The sequence below is a fragment of the Lagopus leucura genome, unplaced genomic scaffold, assembly GCF_019238085.1.
Source record: "Lagopus leucura isolate 7727_CA_CO unplaced genomic scaffold, USGS_WTPT01 Super-Scaffold_100157, whole genome shotgun sequence".
NCBI classification, from domain to species: Eukaryota; Metazoa; Chordata; class Aves; order Galliformes; family Phasianidae; genus Lagopus; species Lagopus leucura.
In genome coordinates, this window is record NW_024962334.1 from 12,299,919 (window position 1) to 12,322,157 (window position 22,239).

At 38.2% G+C, this 22,239-nt stretch overlaps 1 protein-coding gene across 7 annotated transcripts in view; it reads right to left on the reverse strand.

The window, feature by feature from the left end:
- The window catches only part of RBMS3 (RNA binding motif single stranded interacting protein 3), a 698,683-nt gene that overhangs the window by 62,628 nt on the left and 613,816 nt on the right, over positions 1–22,239 (reverse strand). For all 7 annotated transcript variants that reach the window (XM_042888085.1, XM_042888084.1, XM_042888087.1 and 4 more), the window contains 3 exons: positions 17,915–17,961; positions 10,429–10,525; positions 7,364–7,414 (listed from right to left, as the gene is read on the reverse strand). In XM_042888085.1, the coding sequence (XP_042744019.1) occupies positions 7,364–7,414; positions 10,429–10,525; positions 17,915–17,961 (195 nt within the window). The remainder of the gene's footprint in view (positions 1–7,363; positions 7,415–10,428; positions 10,526–17,914; positions 17,962–22,239) is intronic.

Below are 22,239 nucleotides of genomic sequence, written 5' to 3' on the forward strand. Positions count from 1 at the left end.
ACACGTACATGAAAAAATATTCATGATTTCCATTTGGAATTTGCTTTCACAGAATTCTCTATGTCAAAAACCTCCATGAATAGCATATTTAAAAAAAAAAATAGTTACAGTAATTTGCAAATTACACCTTGATTCCTTCATAACTCATTCCTCTTCAGTCATGTATAAAATGATATTTTGTCAAAAGACTCCAACTCGACTTGTCCCTGCACTAGAAGGAACTCACATTTGTGACTTTGTGAGGTTGTATCAGTCTTCATAACTCTTACGCTGGAATCATCACAGTTACAGTGCTGCCCCAGCATTTCTCTAGAATCATAGAATGGCCTGGGTTGAAAAGTACCACAATGATCATGGAGTTTCAACCCCCCTGCGATGTGTAGGGTCGCCAACCACCAGAGCAGGCTAGCTGTACAATAATACTGTTCCTTAATACTGCTGTTTTGGGTTCACAGGGCTGCCCTGTTCCCCAAAGCTGCCCAGTGCCTCACCTCTAATGGAAATGAAATTTTTCTGCAATGCACAGATGGGAGTTGTGAAGCACAAAGGAAATACAGCTCCCTTTCTGCTGGAGAACTGTTCAGCAGCAACAACCTCTATCCTTATCTGCAGTATGGAAATGAGAACCATGTCTTCATCATGGGAAAGAGACCCACCACCGTGTGCAGCAGGCAACAACAGTAGATAACTCCCAGCCTTGTCACTAATAGTGCGAATCCTCAGTGCTGTCAGAGCACAGAGCTTTTTCAAAGCTTTTCGCTGCTGGTGGCGGATGAAAATTGCTGCCTTTCCTTTCCACCCTCACAGAATATGCACATTTGGCAATTACAGTATACAACCATCTGTGTTTCAAGGGGGATTGTGTCCTGCTTACTACAAGAATATCAGACAGAAATCTACATTCACTTAACCCAGTGTAGCAAAGCACTCACTGCAGAGGTTGAAGTATTACTATCCTCTGCAAAACAACAGACGTTACTGCAAAAAAATAAGAGATGGTCCATGATAGAGGATAATTATGACAAGACTGTACTACACTTGTACCACAGGCCTTGCTTGCTCACAGGACGCAGCATGCAAAAGCAAAGCACAATACAGAGGGAAAAATATTTGATGGTGAATTACACTGAAAAATCATCTGTCAAAATTATATCATATGCTTACCTAATTCACCCTTCTGCTGAGCCTGTTAATTTTTGCACACTCATCATTCTAACTCTTGGACTATAATTAATACCATGTGCTTATGTAGTCCATTACTCCTTACTGATCCTATCTCTTTCCTTCTACTTATTTGTCTACAACCTGGACAATAACTAAAATTGTAAGTGCTGATCAAATGAGAAATTTCTTGCTCAAAATGGCAAACGTTATATATGAACCTTACAGGCTGTGCTCAAGCTTTTGACTCCATAAATTTAAAACTTTGTGTAAATACAAATCTACATGTAACCCAAGACACACATGGTACATACGTTATACAAAGTATAGAATTAGTGATTTTCAGTCTTAGTAAATGTACGTGAAACTGGAAAACTTAAAACAGACTGCAGGCTTGGTACAAAATTAGACATTGATTTTTTTTTTTAAACGCACTACATTCTTCCACAGAAGGTACTCTAATGTCTATTGATTAATAACTGTATATTAAAAAATAGCCCCCTTTGATAAACCTTACTGCTTTTAAACAGTTGTCATGTCAAGATTTTTCTTGACAATGAATGCTGACAGTTAAGGTTACATCTTTTCTGTTAAAGAGAAATCAATATTCCATAACCACTATATCTCTCAACCAGAAATTCCTGGCTTCAGACTCTTTGGAGTATCTCTAAGATTTAGTGTCAGCCTTCTTCCCCAAACATCTTTCCCTTTCCCATTTATAGATTTGTATTTCATATATATATATATATATATATTTTTTTTTTTTTTCCCCCAGTAATATGAATGTCCTTTAAATGTTTTAGACTGTTGGTTTATCCATTTAGTATTCATATTATCTGTAGAATACATGAAAATAAAATTTACTAGAACTCTTATGTCTTTTTAAGATTAAAGAGCAACGCAAAAGTTCCTCAAATGCAATGGATTGTCTGCTGGAAAGGCTTGTGGTTCTCCTGTCCACATCTTCTAACTGAATCCATATGTGGTGTGTCTTTCTGCCATCACAAAAACACCCAATTTCACTAGGGGGCTCCAGCAGAGTGTCAAAAAAAAAGGGTTGGAAATAATTCGAATAAGGCTTTTTCTGCCATTCAGATTAATTCATACTAATTTCTGCAACAGCAGAACAAATGACTGCATCAGTACTTTGATATGATTCCAGAAGAACTGAATAATCAGACATACAAGCCTCTATGCTTGAGCATGATGTGTGACCTGGGTAAATTGTTTACACCTATTCCCTGTTACAGAGGTGTGAGCTTGGGTGACGGGCACTGCTTTTCAAACCTCCTCAGGCAGACAGCCCAGTACTCTCCTTACACCACTGCAGCTGGCACTAGAGAGGGTCAGTCAGAGCATGCCCAGCTGAGGCTGAAATTACCCAATTAGTAGAAGAGGCAACTTCTAAAAAAGGCCAGTGCTGGGCAAGAGGCAGGCAGAAATGACCTCATGCAAGCCTGCTTGTCCCGAAGGAACATTGCCAATTACCGTCTTGATTATCAGAGTTATAGAATTGGCAGTCCTTGATTTTCTGCCTCGGGAAACACTGAAATTAAAATTGTTCAGCAAAACTTTGGCACTGGTATTTGGTGAGTTATTTCAACCTCTAAACTCTTTAGCTTTAAAAGTTCATGTAAGTTCACGTTCAAAGGATCTCTTAAAAACACACATCTAAAAGTTAAAAGAATAGCTGGAGATTCCAATTTCCAAGGATTATTTCCTGTTTACTTTTCATACCATCTAGCTGAACTCTCACATTTCATCTTGGATGCAGGACTCAGCTGTCTGCAAAGGACATACTTTGTTCCCTTATACATCCAAATGTAAGATCGACTCCTGGCTCTGTTTGCTAAAAAGGTAGAGCAACAAACGTGAGGTAAAGAAAGCAGCCTTGGGAGAGGGACACCGAAGGGAGCACAAGGAACTTCTTTGTTCGACAGTGTAGGAATCAAAACACTGAAACTGCTGTGGTATTTTGGGTACTGTCCAAAACAACAGAGTTGCTAGTGAGAAAATGAAAACTGATATATTTCAGTTGGACAGTTTGTACTTTTTAAGCTGCATTCACACACAACAATCAAAAGACAAGATTCTGGAGTCATTACACAGCCTCGCATCACAACGAAACAGGGGTTTTGTGCTGCATATGAAATTATGTTTTTGTTTTTGATGTTAAAGAAAGACAATAATGACATTGGTTAAGACATCAACCTTTCTAAAAGGGCTCTACGGGCTTGAGAAATGTGCAGAAGAGCATTTCTCCCAAGTGCACTTTATCAGTAGTAGATTTTTTGCATATTGCTGGCACATGCCTTCTCCACAAACTGCTCAAGACTGAGAAGAACACCTATTTGTGTACATAAGTTAATTGTTGTGGGAGCGCAGTTTTATTAGAAAATAAAAGCCAGTATGTACACACAGTACTGGTGTAGAGCATTTCTGTTGGTTCACTAAAAAATTGCCTTTAGAGGCAGGAGTACACACATGATGTGCAGTAAAGACCTGTACAAAAAAAGTTTTACACAGATGTCATTGTTAATAAAAATTGAAGATTATCTATACATGAACTGAGCGTAGATCATGGTTTTCAATGTTTTTCCCGAAGCACCAAACGGCCTCTAGGGACTGCAGGAAAAACATATTAATATGGCAAATATTATACATTGGGAGCTTGGGAGCTTGTCTTCCATTGGAACTGACGTCACATGGAAAAACAAGAAAACTGGTGAAAGTGAGGCATTCTTACTTGCACACAGTATAATCAATATGATCATAAAATGGTGAAGGCTCCATTTACAAAGAATGCATTTTCAACTGTTTGAGTCACACATGAGCTTAAAGGCATGCGAATCTGGGATCCTATTTCCCAAAACTCTGAAGGTTGTGCAAGCACAAAGATTTGGGAGTTATGACCCTTTTATTCCAGCATATTACTGGTTATTCTGAAACATCAGTACTTCCTCAACACATCTGATATTACTTTTCCATGGCTCTTTGCATAAAGCTAGTAAAATTCAAAGCTAAAACCAACCCTACCTTTTTAAAATGCTATCGCTCTTTGGCATCAACCTACTATATTAAGTTTAAAAGTTACAGGGAAAATCAAGAGTAAATTATGCTATAACTGAGGAGCCCTGGGCTGCCCCATTTGACTTGAGAAAAATATTTCCTAGTATTTCTGACTGTTTTCTTCTTACAGAAAGTCATTTTGGTTACTCATTGTTTTAATGAGATCACAAAAGAAAGACAGACAAGGCTGGGGAGGGGAAAGCAATATCTGCACTTATTTTCCAGGTAATGGAATATGTTGCAGCTATCTATTAGAATCATAGTTAAAAAACTATAGAAAGAATCAGAGATAGAGTATTTTATATTTACTATAGTGTTCTTTGAATTCACCAAGTAAACAAAAACAGAACGCACACATCAGGAAGATGTGACTGAACTAGATATACAAAGGGAAATAAATGACCAAAACCTCCACCAGGCCAACCTACTGCAGAGGGCTATCAGCAAAAACGGAGCACGGTGTTTACATGACAGTGGACAGAGAGGTGACATAGAAGCAGAGATGGGCATGCAAAGAAGAGGCCGGCAGAGGCAGGGTAGTGATGCTGCACAGCACAGCTCTTTCCTCATGTCAGCAAGCTTGCCAGTCTGGGAGCAAGCTGTCCTGTCTGTGCATGGCATGCTGAATGAAAACCTCCTTTGTCTCCTCTATAGCACAGGCCTGATTCTTTTTCTGTCACGGGGGACACTATGTGGTATTAAATTATACATAAGTATCAAGTAGGAGCTTCCTTCTGAAATGAAAAACTAATCATCCAGTAACATAATTTAGTGGATATTTATAATAAAAACAAAGAATTAACCGCTGGCATTTGAACAATTCAAACTGTGCTGTAAGAGTTCATCTTTATTCAGAAAGAATAATACAGGCTTAACAAAATGTTCTCCTTCCTGGGGCAAGGGGAATGTAATATTTATCTGCACTGGTTTCCAATGGGATATCATGCACCGCAATCAATCATCTCATAAAATACTGTGAAGTAAAGTGGTATCAATTTAGATAATAACATGGCAAACTAAGTTATAGAAGAAACAAAAAGCTAAGTGAATTAGAAAGTTCCCAGTTCCATCAAATCACTGGGTCTTACATTCTGCCAGCCTTGTCACAATCTTTTCTTCATACTTTTTTAAGCTATGGAGTTGCCTAGAATAGTCTCCATACTTAACATGAAAGCAAACTTACTGTGGACAACGATTCTTTATTTTCTTTCAAAATAGGCCATCAATTCTCATAGTTTGCTGTGCGGTAATTCTCTGGCCATTTTTCAGACATTTCTAATAAAGAATTAATCTCTGAATGAAATCTGGAGAATGGTAGTTCTGTCTTTCTGCCTTCAGTTCTAAACTCCTCCTGTCCATTTATTTAAGAACATAAATCTTGGGAAACACGTAGGAAAAATCTTTCAGTGAAAGGACCGGATTTGGTACAGACAACACATAGAGATAGCCCACAACGGCAGTGACACTGAAACTGAAATGTTAAACCTCTTGTCCGTTCTCCCTCTGCTTTTCCACATAAAAGTACACATCCTTTCGTTGTGTTAGCAATGAACACAAATATAACTTGGCATATTCAGGATGCTACTCTCTATAAGAATTATTTTTCTCTTCACAGCCCTTTACCAAGAGGTAAGCACATCCAATCAGTACGCTGAAATACTCACTGCTTCTGGTAGTGCAGAAAAATGCTTTGCTGAACATGGTCAAATAAAACTCAAACACATCTATAAACAAAGACCGGAATTGGTAAAGTGCTTATGTTCCTTCTTTTTGAAATGGAATATTTCCACAAGGATCAGAGATCCTTTGGCTTCCACAAGTCTGATAGTTCCTCATATCCACACTTCTCAAATTTCTTCTGGTCTGCAAGTAAACCCAAATACTTAGAATACAGAATTGATTGTTCAATACAGTTTGGCTTCCTACAACAAACACAGTAGTAGCTTTATTCCACTGAGATGGAAATCTCTGCCAGGTCCTGGAGAGTGGTACAGCACCACAGAGGTGGGAATTGGGCTTCCTGGAGACAGTCAGTCACACTCTACAGTCACTGCCTAGTTAGACAAAACTGAAAAACTTGTCTCCAAAGAACACAGAACTTTTAACTCCCCTTCCAAAGATACGGAAGGGGACTTAAAAGTGGGATGAGAATCCTGCACTACTAAAAAGGTATGTAGGGTAATTGTATCCAGATTTTTGCATAGCTAATTCTAACCAGAAAGGAACAGGAGATGTTAATGTATTGTGAGGTCAAAACATTTGAACACAAATTAACATAATGAATATCCTAACGTACACATAATAAACGGGTCTAAACTATGGAACTTCATTTTTGTTTTACTCTCACTTGAATCGATATAACAATACTCAGGTGGAATACACATTTGAATTTTGATTAATGACACTGTAGAATGGATCCATGCCTGAAAAACCGATCAAACAGAGGAAACAAAACTAAAACAATCTGTAGGTAGTGCTGTTCAATATGTTCTTTCCATATGAGACATCATTAATATTTAGGCAAAGTGCATCAAAACAGAGGTAAAAAAAATAATTCACCTCTAACAAATGGTATTACAAGTTTAATGCAGATACAAATAGCATCTATAAACTGATGAAAGATAAAAATTTACTCAGAAATAAAAAGAGTTGAGTGGTCAAATCATAAAAGAGATTCAGGTTAAGCAGAGATTCTGCAAGACAGCTGTGTTTCACCCTTTTCAGTACTTGAAATGCAATATTGAGGCATTGAGGATTCTTTAAAGTATATACAACTACAAAGGACTTATTTGATGGATAAGCATATAAGGGAAGGCTAATGTGTTGAACCTGGCAATTCAAAGTATGCAGGAATGTGGCTACCTTGCAGACTGCAAAGCAAAGCTTCAGAAGTTCGACTTTAGATCTAGTTATTCTCTTATAGTCAAAGCAGTTAGATAATATATCACCCATCCTCCTCTTTTCACTAAATCAAATAGTGTTCCTAAAAGAAGCAAAAACTTTGCAGCAGAGGGATCTTGTCAGAAGAGCAGCTGGCTGCTCTTACACGACCTAGGACTTTCCTGTGGCTGACAAACAGTGTAAGGCTACAGTGTAAGCATTTTTAGTTGAATATTAACTAGTATCTACTTACTGTTGGTTGCATAACATATGGCGGATGAGGCATCCAGGAAGTACTCTGGACCTGCATATCAAATACTTTCTATTAGCACAGAAAAGCTTAAAACAGAACCCCAATAATTTACTTGAAAATATTATTTATATTGCAACTTCAGAGCTAATTTTAGAAAAAGACTCAAGGCATGTAGCTCAATGTAAACATGATTTATGCATCATAAAGTTAATGACAAAGAAAAAAGCTTTCAAACTGTGTTTGATATTTCCACCAAATTCAGAAGTCCTAGAGATTGCACCACCTCTGTGATCCACATTATTTAATCTCATAGAGAATTATTCAATATTCCATGTTGTCTTAATTCTTCATTTGTACTGTGTGCTTTCATCCATCAATGTAACTGTGAACACGTCTTTGAAACTTTGAAAGGTATAACATTTTCAGAGATTCTAGAATGATTTATCCTGTTTTCAGGAAGAGCAGAAGATCTAATTTAGAGTTTTTGAAGCTCACTATGATTGAAAGCTTCCATAGCGTAGTTGACTTAAGATGCCATTGTCCATAGAAGCAGCTCCTGCCTTGGGCATCATGGCATCCATTCTCAGCAGAACTCAGTATGCTTCACTGAAGCCTTTCTTTGTTGTTTTGTCTGACTACTGACATGTAACAGATTACACAGATAAATCAGTTTTACTAACAATTAAGTGCATTACAAAGTTCTTATGTATTTGTGGTAGCATCTCTGAGCCACAACTACCTCTTCTGCTAAGCATGAATGGCCCACGTGTTATTGTAACTCAAGAGCCAATCTCAAGAATTGTGTCTTGATTCTTTCGGTGTCAATTTGGGGACCACAACACAAGAGAAGTACATGACAATATATCTGTGCTATAGCCATCAGTGGGCAGTCACTACCTCCACACTCACAGAAAAGGACATGTGGTATCTCAGGCTGAACACAAACAAGGGTATGTAGGAGAAAGCCAAAAAGTCTTGATTTTCCATATACCCTGTGATTTTGTTCATGAAGCAAGTGACAATTAATTGTGTAGTTTTGTGCTTTAGCATTTTTTGAAATTGGCTAAAGCAGAGTTTTTGTTGAAAAGCAAGTTCACTGTAACAGTTTTAGAACCAAAACCAGAGCACACACATGCAAATACACACTACTACAAAATTTTCTATTGTGAATCCCCAGTAGCTAAAAAGATTAGTGCTCTAATGAGCTTGATGCTGTTCAATGTTCCCCTCCTTGTAGTTCCTCCTCTGTGCCAAGGCAAATGTCTTTGGGCTTCAACTGTAAACTACCAAGTAAGAATGATCTGGATTTTAGAAAACAAAACAAAACAAATGGCAACAAAATGTTTTTTGATTTAAATGCGTCAAACCATGAACTGATGCAAATTTACTGAATTCATCTCACCAAAGCAACTTTTTGTTTGGTGTTACATAGCTACCTAAAATGAAACAACACAGAAGTCAAAGAAAATTACAAGAATCCTTTATCTTTGACGATCAGGTTTAAAGCACAGTTTGTGTACAACACTGCCTGTAGATAAATAAACATTATCTGAGGGGAAAAAAAAACAAACAAAAAAACAAAAAAACAAAAAAACAAAACACCCAAAAACATTAAACCTCCCCCCAGAAAACGCACAGCAAATCAATTCCAACAGTAAGAACAGTTTCTCATCTAGGACTCAGGTCTGGAAGAGTACTGGCAGCACAGGGCAGCAATAACTAGGGCAATCCTGGATATATGTACACACTGGATAAAGAGGACCCTGCACAAAGTTATCTGGGAGTTCAACACAGTGGAAAGTTGAATTTGAGTCAGCAGTGTGGCCAGGCAGCCCAAAGGGCCAACTGCACCCCGGGGTGCATCAGGCCCACACTGCCAGTTAGGTGATGGAAGGGATTGTCTTGAACTGAGGTGCAGCTTTGGGTGCCACACTATAAAAAAGACATAAAACTATGAGAGAGCGTACAAAGGAGGGCTACAAAGATGGGGGAGGGTCTGGAGGGCAAGATGTACAAGGAGGCCTTCATAGCAGCTGCAGCTCCTTACAGGGGGCACAGGGGCAGTGCTGAGCTCTGGTCTCTGTGACAGCAACAGGAGCCAAGGGAACAGCATGGAGCTGTGTCAGGGGAGGGTCCGGTTGGAGATTAGGGAAAGGTTCTGCACTAGAAGGTGGTGAGCATGGAACAAGCTCCCCCAGGGAAATGAGCATGGCCCCAAGCTGCTGGAGTTCAAGGAGCATCTTTACAGTCCTCTCAGACATAAGGTTTGAATTTTGGGTAGTCTTGTGTGGAGTTGGGAGTTGGGCTATACGATCCTTGTGATTCTCTTCCAACGCGGGATATTCTATGATTCCAACTGAAATGGTAAAATGTATGGCCAATGACCAGCTTTACATATGTTCCCAGAAAAAGAAAAAAAAGGCTAATAATAATACTATTCAATCCAGTTTTGACTTCCATCTCACAAAGCTAGAACATGGCAATATTTTCCCAGTGGAGACCTGGTTGGAATATGCTGAAAAGAGGAATTCTGAAAGAGAAAATGTGTTGGAGACTGAAGAAGCTTATGAGGAGAATTATCCTAAAGAATCTTGCTCTGTCAGGGATTACTGGGAAAAAAAAGAGTGCTGTTAAAGGATGCTGTTACTGGAGCAAATACAACAGAGGTCAGAAGGTCAATATATAATCCAGACAACATAAATTATGAAAAAAAAATGTGTTTAAAACATTTGGCTCATGAAATGGAGTCAAAATGACAGAACATTTCAATAAGAATGACAAGCATCTGCTATTGTTGAATGGAAATGAAGCAAAAATGCTGTTTGATGGTGAAGCTGACTGAAATAAGAAAAATTTACAGTAGCTTTCATTGCTAGTGTTAAGCAGGAAACACTCAAAACCCTGCACCAAACGATACCTGAATACTTCTAGAAAGCCTTTTGTTTAAAGCATGATTCAAGAGCACAAGCTCTCATGTAGTTTTCTGTGGTATCCACTCTGCTTTCATCCACATCCAAAACATAATTAACTGGGAAACATAGTAGACAAGCACAAATCTGACGTACCTGATATGTAGAGACAGGGGAAGCAGCAATGAATGGTGTGATTGATGTCTGTGGAATCATGCGGTTTGTTGGAATACTGTACGGTGAGGAATAAAATCTGCAAACAAAGAACAAAAGCAAGTTTTTTGAACCTTTCGACTGCTAGGCGCTGAATGACTAATTCACTGCCTCCCAGGCAAAGACAAAAAGAGCCTACACAGGTAATTATGTCCACCTATTTCCAAAACCACAATAAGGAAGATGTGATGGCTTCACTGAGTAGATTTTGAAAATGGAAAGGAGGAGGAATATTTACACAAAGCATATCTTTTTTCACTTCAACTAGCACAAATATAGCTTCACAACACAAGAAGTAATTATATGAAATGCAAAGACAGCTGATTTTCCGGAGTGCTATCTAGTGAAAGGAAATTTCTTACGCGATATTGAAGACAATGATAACTGATTTCACTTTTACATGCAGCACTGTTTTCTCTTCAGATCTTAATGCTTCAGTGCTGAGAATAACACATTCCACATATACGCCTGATTTATTTTATTAAGGGATGGGTACAGAATCTCTGGCTGAAATTTTCATACTCATCTACATGAGCTAAAAACTTACCTTCTGGTGAAATTTACCAAAATTATGAGTCTAAATGCCCCAGGGAGCAATGAAAATCCCAGATCTAGTTGCTTTTATTTCTGCTATTGCATGCTATGAACAAAAGTTTCACTATATCTTGCTTGATGATAATAAATGTTATATTCATTCTACTTCCCTGTGGGTAAATGATTGTTGACAATATTATCGGGTGGAAACCATCACTACTGATGTACTGTGTAAATACTTAATACCCATGTACTCATCCAGATTTTTGTGTCTGTTGTTCTTTCAGATTTAACTAAAAACATCAAAATAAATAAATAAATAAAACTGCCAAACAATGTGGCTTAATAATACAACATTTGTGGTCTTACTGCTGTCAAAATGCTAATATTTTGGAATCCTTAAGGGAGAGAAATGTATTCCTGTACAACCTCCTCTGGTCTGATTCCAACCCCATGCATACTGTTCTTGTATAGCACGTGGCAACCCTATGAATAACAGTAGCTTTTGCACATATGTTCTCTGTAACAGTGAAGTGGATTGCTCTCCTTGCCTTTTTGTGTTCTTTCTCCCTACGCTGAGGCAATTCTCCCTGCAACAAAAAAAGCCAACCCACCACTGGTGTTTAAACAAGTGCTCTATTTTCTGATCACCCTGACATCCCAGATTTAGTACTAATCATTCTAGCTCAGACTGGATGCATTCATTTTGGATGCAGGCTTAAGTAATCACTGAATTTCTCCAACCAATAGGCTTGGAAATACAAGCTGCCATCTCTGAAAGTTGGGTGGAAACATTCAAAGTCAGAAAGGGAGAGGGAGACAGAGAAGCAATCAGTTCTCTCTGTTCCAAACAAGATTTTAAAATGCCAAAAGCAGCAGGTGGCGTCTGAGTGATTTTTTGTTTAATAGAAATATATTGCTATTTTAGGAACATTTATCTGCTCTTAGAGACTCACACAGAGACTATTTTAAAACCGTGCCTTTGCCCAATTTTCTGTATATGCTATTATGAGAACTTAGAAATATTTATATCCCTCTGCTTGTATCCAGCACATTCTATTATGCTTGTACAAATTTGGGGCTGGGGGGGAAGGATTTTTACAGCACTAGACAGGTTTATCTATGGCTTTAGGATGATGTGTATTTTATCTTAGTCCTATTACAGGGATCTTATTCCCAGATAAAGGTTAACCAGAATTCACTTTGGCAATGTAGTTGCTAAGTGGATGAACTAAGAAATGCTTTGTGCTGCAAATGAAAATGGTCCACAGAAGACTGGCAGAACTTACTCTACAGGTTAAATGTATAACAGAAATACGTACAAACCTCTTCGACCAAAGGACAGTATAAAAACAATACTCTTTAGAGAAACAACACAATTTTCTTCCGTCAATTCTAATTCTATCTGTCCTGGCACTGAAGCTGTGCTCACACCATGTATGAATCACCTGGACAAAGGTGAGCGCACGGGACAAAATTTTTCCATTTGGAAGTAACACTGGCCCTTTGGAATAAACTCTCCAATAAAACCAAGTAAACACTACCAAATTTATAGGAAATGTGTGCTAAGCCAAGAACTTGACAGACAGCTAACCATTTCATTTTCAGCTTAGAGATGCTGTTATCTGAATAGTACATAAGTTTCTAGAATATAAACTCTGGTAATGTGAAAAATACAACCCTTCCAGTACCCTTGCCAATACCATTTATCTGACGCAGTTTGGAATGCTTTCAAATAGGCATCAAATACAACATACTATCAGGATGCTCATTTATATTGTGAAAATGCATGCACCAGAGTGTTAAAGAAGAAAAGGAAATTTGACACAGAAAATGACAATGTGAGAAAATCCAATTCATAGATTTCAACTTAAATAATAATAAATTGAGTTTAACAATCTGAGTCACTGAGAGGCTGTAGGTCAGACATTTTGCGATCATGAATTCTCTGTACCTGGAGACAAAGGTTTTCCTTCCTGCCACAGCATTATTTTGTGCTGGAAGGGTTGTAATTTGCCTTAGGAAATTCAACAGAGCAAGAACTGAACCAGTATATTCTGAAGCTGTCTCTGTCACACACACAGGGGACAGTGGAATGTTGAGGATTGGCTCAAGAGAAACATCCTCCAGCTTTAAGATGCTCAATCTGCCATGGTGCTGCAGCTACACACACATCCCCAGTGGCTCTTGCTCAAAAGGAGGGCTCACCATGCTCTTGCCCATGGGATGTGGAGGCATTTCCCATATAACATTTACATGTAAACAGGCTAATATCCAGGTATGTAGTTGACATAAGTATGGACCTCAAAAAAAAAAAAAAAAAAAACAAACACAAGAGGACAAAAAATGCAAGGGTGGTCTGCTCTGATAAAAACTTTTCAGGCACCCCAATAAGATTCACAGCTGCCGATCTAATCATACTTGATTTTTGTACTTCTAGCCCTTTGGAATGCATCAACATTCCTTCAGGCCCAGATAGAAGTGAGATGAGGTGAAGAAGGATATTGTAAATAAGTCCAAAGGGATATAGGATTCTCAGTCATTGGAATATGCACATTAGAAAGTGGAATGAAAAGAGATATGAATTATACTAGCTTTGACCCATTTTAGATAGACAGTTCAATTATGACCCCGTGTGTGCTTGCACTGAAACATATATCAGTTTCTGGTACTACATTTGAGAGCTATGAACCATGCGATAGTTAACGTGAGAGCTCTAAGGAGAGTTCTCCAGAAGACTCAGCTGCATTCTATGCAATAGCAGCTTGCATCCCTACAATAGGCCATGCAGGTCTTGTTGTTTTTTACAGGTGTGAGCTACCATCCCTGATTTTGGTCTGCAATTGTACTGCTAGAAGCAAAAGCATAGAGAGGCAAGTGGGAGGAAAGAGGCAAGACAGACATTGCCCTTGCATTTCAAATAGTCCTTTTAAGCACGCCTGGATTCTATAAGAATAAGAAAAACTGTTCACTAGGAGACAAAAAGATTTCTGGAATGTTCGTGAGGAAGGGCTTATAAAGGATTCAAAAGAAAATATTTTTATGAGTTGTTAAAAGAACCACATTCCCCAGTATATCATCAGCACACATAGGCAAGGCTTTAAGAACAGTGTCTGCTGCTTAACAGAAAAAGTACACATTCCGCTCCTACATCAACCCTCCCTCTGCTTTTGGGGACTACATTATCTGGAGCGTCTGGTCGCTATTTCCCTGCCAAAAAAATAGAAAAAAAAAAATCCATATGGTTCCCATCCTGTGGGAGAATGTGCAAGCTTCCACACAGAATCTGTACAAGAGCAAGACCCTATTTGCACTGCAATAAACACCATTTGCTCATGCCTCGTGCCTGCAGGCAATACTGAAAAAGTTACATTCATAAATAGTATCCTGGGGCTCACATAATGTAAGAGTATTACCAAGCGTTATCAGAGCAGCAATTTTCTGTTGCAATAAGCCACAGAGTCAGATGTTTGAGATGAAAAAGACCTATCTGAATATTGAGCCCATTGGCCTGCAAATGCACAATATAGTCCCCCAGATATCAGATATTAAACTGATACAGTACATTGCAATCTTAGTCAAATAGCCAGGAGAACTCAAGCCTCAGCAACATTTTAAATGAGCATCTTTACAGTGCAAGTACAGGAGCTCTATTTTGTTCCTTGTATGAGTGCATTAAACCACTAAAACAATATTAATATCACAAATTGAAAAATCAGTAGCATTTTACACAAGGCACGCTGCTCCCCAGAATAAGGCCCGACTTCTTTTGTAAATGCAATTCAGAAAAGGCTGATTAAAAAAGAAAAAAAGACATGGAACAATTGGCAGGGGAAAAGAGCTTATCTACTGAAGTGTATGACTACATCTTCAGTAACACATACTGCAATGTTATGCTATATGTTGGGCCAGATTCTCCACTCCATTACACCAGTTTTATGCTGATACAACTCCACTGGATGCTTAAACAGAGTTACATGGGCATAAAAACAATATAATGAAATGGGGAGTCATGCATTACAATGCAATAGAATAAAAAAATAATAATAATAAAAATAAAAATCTATTCCTTTGTGGGGAAAAAACCTTTGCTATTTTTAGTGAATGTCTCCATCTCTCTCTTTTGTTTTATTTCTGTCATAGATGTTCTAGGCAAATAAGCAGTTATACTATAATAAAAGTGATAGTACTACTCTGAGAGCAACAAGAACCCGCCTTTTCATCTGGAGAACATTTAAGAATCCAAATTCTTCCCTAAGGGTTGGTTATGCCCCAAAACAAACCAGAATAATCCAAATCTTTCAGAGAGTTGGAAATTTTAAATACCTCTTCATGACACATGCAGTGACACATTTCATTAATAGACTACCATTCACGATGTATCCTGCACATAGCAACGTACACGCATCAAAATGCATGAAATACATCTACCAGTCTTATATGGGATTCTAATAAATGGAGTCATTATTGAGTTTCATTAGCAACTCATAAGCTAATCTGAATCTTCACCTTGGTTTACACATCTTAACGTTTCTCATCTCTAGCCTTGGTCCACATTGTGCTGGCAGGCACCTGAAGGACTGAGCGACTCGTGCTTATCACAGCATACCAACAAATCCTGAGCTGCACGCAGGGACAACATCCGCTTAACCAGCTTACACCAAATAGACATATTACAAGGAGATCATCTTTGTTTTATATATCCCCCCATGCAAAATACATCTACTTGATCCACTTTACTACAGAGCATTAAGCAGCATTTCACCCACATAGTATGGGCACAATATCAACACAAGCAAGCTGCAAGCATCAGCTTTGTGTTCACTTCCAGACTGCCCTCACTGTGAAGAGCAATGTGCTTGCCTAACACACCTTCACTGGATGTTTAAGTTGACTTGTTTCACTTCATAGTTTATAAGAGTCTTTAAATTCATTCTCTTTTACCGTGGCCACACACCTGCTATGATCCCATCTGCTGTATCGAGAGCAACAAATCGCATTTGCACATTTTACAAGCAATGCACCAAATTGTTCTCAGACTTGGCTAAAATATAACCCAGAAACTTGTAAGTAAAGAGCTTATGAAAAATAGTGAAAAATTATAACCACAGGATATATGATGACTATTAAGTGAATGTGTGGAGAGTTAAAAAAAATAATAAAAATACATGTAAGCAAAAGAGGGTCCTGGTGATCCTCAGGAGACTGCATTTTGAAGATGCAACCAGAGAAGAGGATAGCAGCTATGCCACTTTTGGAGGACAAATCAATGTTGCCCATATTGTAAGAGCTTCTCCTCTTAACAGTGCATGCAGTCAGAAAAAATCTCAGTGGAAGAACATTTGAATAAGAATTTGTCCTGATGAAACAGAAAATATTTTGAACTCCAGAAATAAGAGACATGTCCAAGCAGTAAGTAATTGTCACTCGTACAATGGTATGTAATGCTGTAGTTTTTCAAGCTTTACAAATAAAAGAATATTTAAAAGCCTCCATTGGTTACTATTTATTTTTCAAAAGACCATTGACAACGTGTTCAAACGACTGAGTAATCAAACTCCTAAGCATCCATGTATCTAAGCTAAGTTCCATAATTAAAAAAATATATTCTTTAAGTAAAATGATATTAATCTCAAAGGATTATTCAAATTACAGTTTCCAAATATTTAATGCAACCTGCATACAAAAAATCCTTTGAAATAAAAGCCATTTGTCTGGATGAAATACTGGTGGATTATGAGCTGGTGATGGTTTCATTTCTAGCTTACAATATGTTACCAGCTGAAAAGTATGATGGTAAAGCAGAAAGACTTGTTTAGGGGGGTCAGAGAAGCAAAACCAGAGGATTGTGAAATCCTCTTTTCACAGCTGCGTGAAAAAAAATATCTTTTTTCTGAGCTGCTCTGTCTTGGCTGCTTTATCCACAACATGAGAATATCACAAGCCCTACAAAGATATTGCTTGCGAAGGGCAATTAAGTAAAATACGCTAACTATTATTGTTGATTTTTTTTAAACTACTCCCACTGTTAGGGATTTTTAAATGCTTCAACTAGCAGTGCCCTAAACAGCATTTAAGAAATAAATCCACTCTGCTCAATATCAATACATTCAATCCTTCCACTGGAAAGTGCAGATGGGAATATGCACTGAATAATCATATCAAACATCACTCTGATCAAAGAGTGACTGTCAAAGAGTTCAGGGCTGAGCCTCCTGTTTCTCTTCAAATTATTGTTAATCTGTCTGAAAGGGTAGCTGGATCTCAAGGATCTGTTTTTCTACTTCATGAAATAATTGGAAATGTAATCATGCACATAAACAATATGGTGATGTAACTTCTTTGCAAGTTTGAAAAAAGTTTCAGTTCTTCAGCAGGCTGTAGCTGGGGAATGAAAAGGAGTGCTGTTCCACATTCTACTCCTGAATCTCATCTGCTTGCATACAGATATAAGGCTTTTGCACTGTTTGGCATTTCTGTTCAGACAATGCCATGGAAGCCATCCAGGCAGCAGAGAGGACCCAGATTAAGTAACAGCTCTAATATCCAAACTATGCTGGAATCTTCAATGATCATTTTAACAAAAGCAAAGTCAGTAAAGGGAAACTTTACTGGTTTTCATTTCATGAGAGAGAGAGAGATTAAAAACCACTAGCATTTGCCAAAAAGAGATGGAAACTGTTAGGAAAAACAACTTCCCATTCAAATGGATATTACAAACAAAAGGACATAAAAACAAAAGGGAAACTAAAAGAAGAACTTGACAGTATAGCATCACATGCTTCAAACAAAATATGACTGAGTAAATTTGCTTCTGAATGAGTTTCACCACAGAAAGAGAATATGGTATTCAAAATAATTTTTAAAAAGGCATAAGAAAACATGCATTTCTTACCCATTCTGTATAGCAGCTGTTGGATCATAAGTCAAAGCCATGCCAGCCTGCACAGTTAGGGAAGAAAAACAGATTTTTACTATTATTAGAGAAAAAAAAGAAAGAAAGAAAGAAAGAAAGACAGAAAAAAAGAAAGAAAAAAAAGACATTAAACATATTCTGTGCCCAATGAGAATAAAAACTGAATACAACTTAGAAGTAAAAACTTTTCCAGGGAAGCTCAGATGGTCCAAAGAAGCACAGACACTTTGGCTTCCCTCTTAGCCCGACAGGCTCCCGAGAAACAGATCTCCTTGGTGACGCTTTCCCATAACATTTAGGCCAAATGGTTCTTTTGTTGCCTCAGTATCAGTCAATGTCTCCACCCGGATCAATGCATTTACAGTATAACATGACAGGGCCAAATCTTATTCTTGCAGGTCTGATAGGTAGTTTGTAAAATACCCAGCCAACTTCATAAGAACTTCTCAGGCAAGAATCTCATCCTTCCTACTAAGGCAGACCCTGCGTGACTTGAGGCCTCTGCCATTTCCCTGGGTGATCAGTCATGCTCTCACCATGAGACAAGAGACAACAAGTGGGCTGTGAAGCACAAAAGATCAACCAAAACAAGAAAGTGCCTGAGCTTTTAAACAGGGCTTTTAAAGTACCTTAGTGGTCTAGACAGACCAATAATTTATTTATGGCCTACACAGGGCTTTTCAACTGCCCTTCACCACCAAGCAAATAGTGACCTGTGCAAAAAGATTTGGAGATGTCAAAACAGCATCCAGTTAACCAGTGTCGCCATCATCACAATTAGCAAACATACGTACAGAAACAGCAGGAAAGGTGGGGAGTGAGCAGAGCTGGAGCCATAATTTCCCAGTCCATTTCAGACTCAAAGACAGCAATTAAAGCTGGGTGGGAAGAGAGAGGAGAGGGCTCCTCAGGGTGCTCTGCTCGCATTAGGAGCAGCTGAAAAATGGCCAGGGCACCCTCTCACCCTGAGGCACTCTATTCCTCTCCACTTGTCATGCGGACCATGCATCGCCTGAGACAAGAGACAGAAGCATTTACTTCAAGGACAGGTGCTTCAGTAACTGCGTGGCAGGTCTTGCACTCCTGGTGGGAGCTTTTATTACCCCTGGAGCCATATACCAAAGTACTTTTGGATAACAGCATCTGCCCCCTTCCAGATGGCTGCTCTGTCAGGAAAGTGTCTGCACTTGGCTGGCTCCCATGCAGACAACTGAGCTGCAAGGGCAAGAGGATTGGTGAGGGACAGGCAGTGGGATGGCAGTGCTCATGGAAGAGACACGTTAGCCTGACAGCTGCTCACCAGTCTACGAGGAGATGGCCCCAGTTTCCAGAGGCCAAAAATTATTTCTGATCTGAAAGCACAGACTTCACTTTACCCGACGTAGCAAAAAAAGAAAAAAAAAGAAAAAAAAAGAAAAACAAAATGTTTGGGTCATTATGAAATGCATGTATTTTTCTCATTATTCTTTTAAGCAGGTGCTAGGGCAAATGCTTTACTTACTGAAAATGCCATTGTTTCAATAAAATATGTACAAGCTCCCATGAAAAAGATTTAGAAGACTAGTGGCTAAGACACGCAGCTAGTTTTTATAAATACATTCAGTTTGTAAAAATAAAAATCAAAATGGCTGTTTCTGCAAGCTTAAAATGTCAAATGATCAAATTTAGGGTGAGCTAACCATTGTTAATTCTGACCTAAAAAATAAAACAGCGTAGAAAACAATCAAGTGTTCTCTATTTAAATTGCTTTCTTACATCTTAAACATGCTCATTATACTGCATTGTTTGGGAATAGAAAGGTACACAGTTCATCCCAAAAGCCAATAAAACTTTAAAATCATGAACAACTTTTTTTTTTTTTTTTTTTTTTTTTTTCTTGCAATACATTTTCTGGAAAAACACCACACTTTCTTTTCTCCTTTCAACACTTCTAAAGTTTATTACTACTCTCTTTTTATATCCTGGTGCTGGTAAAGACAACTTGCATAGTACACACAAGCCCTACACAAAAATTAGTTTAACAAAAAAAAACAGTTTAACAAACAAACAAACAAACACCAAAGATGTTCTTTATAAATCAAGGTGTTGACATCTCAACATTTCATCTAGCCAGAACTGATGAAAAAAAGAAAGCAAATTATAAACCCCTCAGAAAGAAAGGACCAAAGCTTTCCAATTAAGGGAACTTCTAGACATAGAGGTTCTCAGGATAGTCTGGAGCTCACTCTGTCCATCAGTTTAGATCAGTGTGAACTAGGAACAAAGCCATAGCAAGGAAGAGAGGTCTGGGAAGGCGAGGGAAACACAGACAACTGCTTTTTATTTCTTTGATGAACATAAATATGAAGATGCAGAAAGGATAAACTGAAGCATTTCTTTCACTAGATTTTCACAGGAGCCCCAGCAAGGATCAGTATGCTACTTTCAGCTACATTTCCTGTGAACATTAGAGCACATGTTAATAATGCAGACCCTCAGTTTGCCTTCCAACACCATAATGCTCCACGTTTGCATGTGAACACAAACTGCATATGCTCTGTTCTCCCCACATTAACATCACATTCTTACGTACTACTGGTATTTGGAACAAGGGACACAAGCGACTGTTGTGGGCTTAGTGAGTCCAAAATATTAAAGTATAGATTTTCGACTCATCTAAACTCTGTATCCATTCTAAAAGGTCAAGTGTTACCAGAATCTGACCAAATACTTTGCAGTGATGACTATAAATATGATCAACAGTGAGAGTTTTGCGTTAGACAAATATGGCACAGCATGTGGCATTACATGCATATGGTACACCACCTACAGATCCCCGAGTAATGCTGCTAATTTCTGCCATTGCTGAATAGCCTTAAACAGCTGCTACTTCAAATAGCTGCTAACAGAGGACTATTTACTTCTTTCTCATCAAGTTGCGTAATTTCTCCCTAAAAAATTATGCTGGCATGAAGCCCAGAAGAGGCAACAGTTAGCCTGGACTAGTGAAAGATTTATAGTCTGAAGCATCCTCATACATGACTAATAAAAGCTGATGAGCAATAGTAACTTACTGGAAAATTGTCTGCACTTTATTCCATAACACACAAACAGGAATTCCAAAAACACCAAATACAGAATATTAGGGTTGGCCTCAGAGTTCCATGCTACAGAGGTCCAAATTATTCTCTCAGAAACACAGAAGTGAATATAGCTGTCACAGCGCTTGATAAGGTATTAACTGTATTGAGGTGCTAACTCATGCCCCTGTAGCAGTCTTCATTCATGCTGAAGTGCATCTTCTCCCAGGTCTTTTTACCACTGTTTTGCTTATGTTTCAGTGCAAGAACAGGGATTCATTCCTACTTTGGAAAGTGACACTTCCTGACGAAATGCCACCTGAGTGTAGCACTGATGATGAAGCGTTGCTTCAGGAATATATTTGTCAGATGAATCTTCTATTAAGGAATGACTGAGCCACAGAATTTTTATGCCAGATAACATACACATACTTCCTGTATGATATACATGAAGATTCTATATAATATACTATACATGAAGATTCTGCATCCCAACATTTCAGTACTCAATTCCTTAAAGAATAAATTAAAAGGAATATCTACTACCAGTTCTTCACATATTAATAAGTAACATTCTCAATATTTACTCAACTACGTTCAGAATATCAGAGGAGGCAAAAGTAAAACCATATTGGTTAAAATTATTAGCTTTAAAAAGATTATTTAAACCACTCATGTTTATTTACTGAATATTTTTAGGACAGAGGAATGAAAAATTTTGCTATTCTGTTACTGCAGTTTTCTAATTATTGACACCACTGAACAAACAAAAAATAAGCCAACAAATTAAAAAGGGGTGAAATCCACTAATGTGGTGGGTTTTCCAAGCAGTACAGTCCCTGGGTTTCTCCTCCTTACGGGAAGATGCAGAAAAGCATTATTGTACCGTAGGACTCAAGGGATTTCTCTGAGGTGAAAGTTAGAGGAGAAGACAATCCTCTCCACTCCATCTCCTCTGACTCAGTTTCTCATCCTATCATGCCAGAAGACTGCAAGCTGCTGCCCCAGGGCAATGGATTTGCTCTTGGGTACTACAGCACAATCCACTGAATTTTCAATACTGAATTTCCTGTGCTTGTTTTGTCACCACCACTAATATCTGCCAGGCATCACAGAACAAGGATCTCTTGTGCCCTGACAACAGATACTCCAACTAAAACACTTTGAAGTAGTAAGAGAGAGGAGAGGGAAAGAACCAACAAGACAAATGAGATTTTTGTAAAATACTGATTTAATAAATAAGCT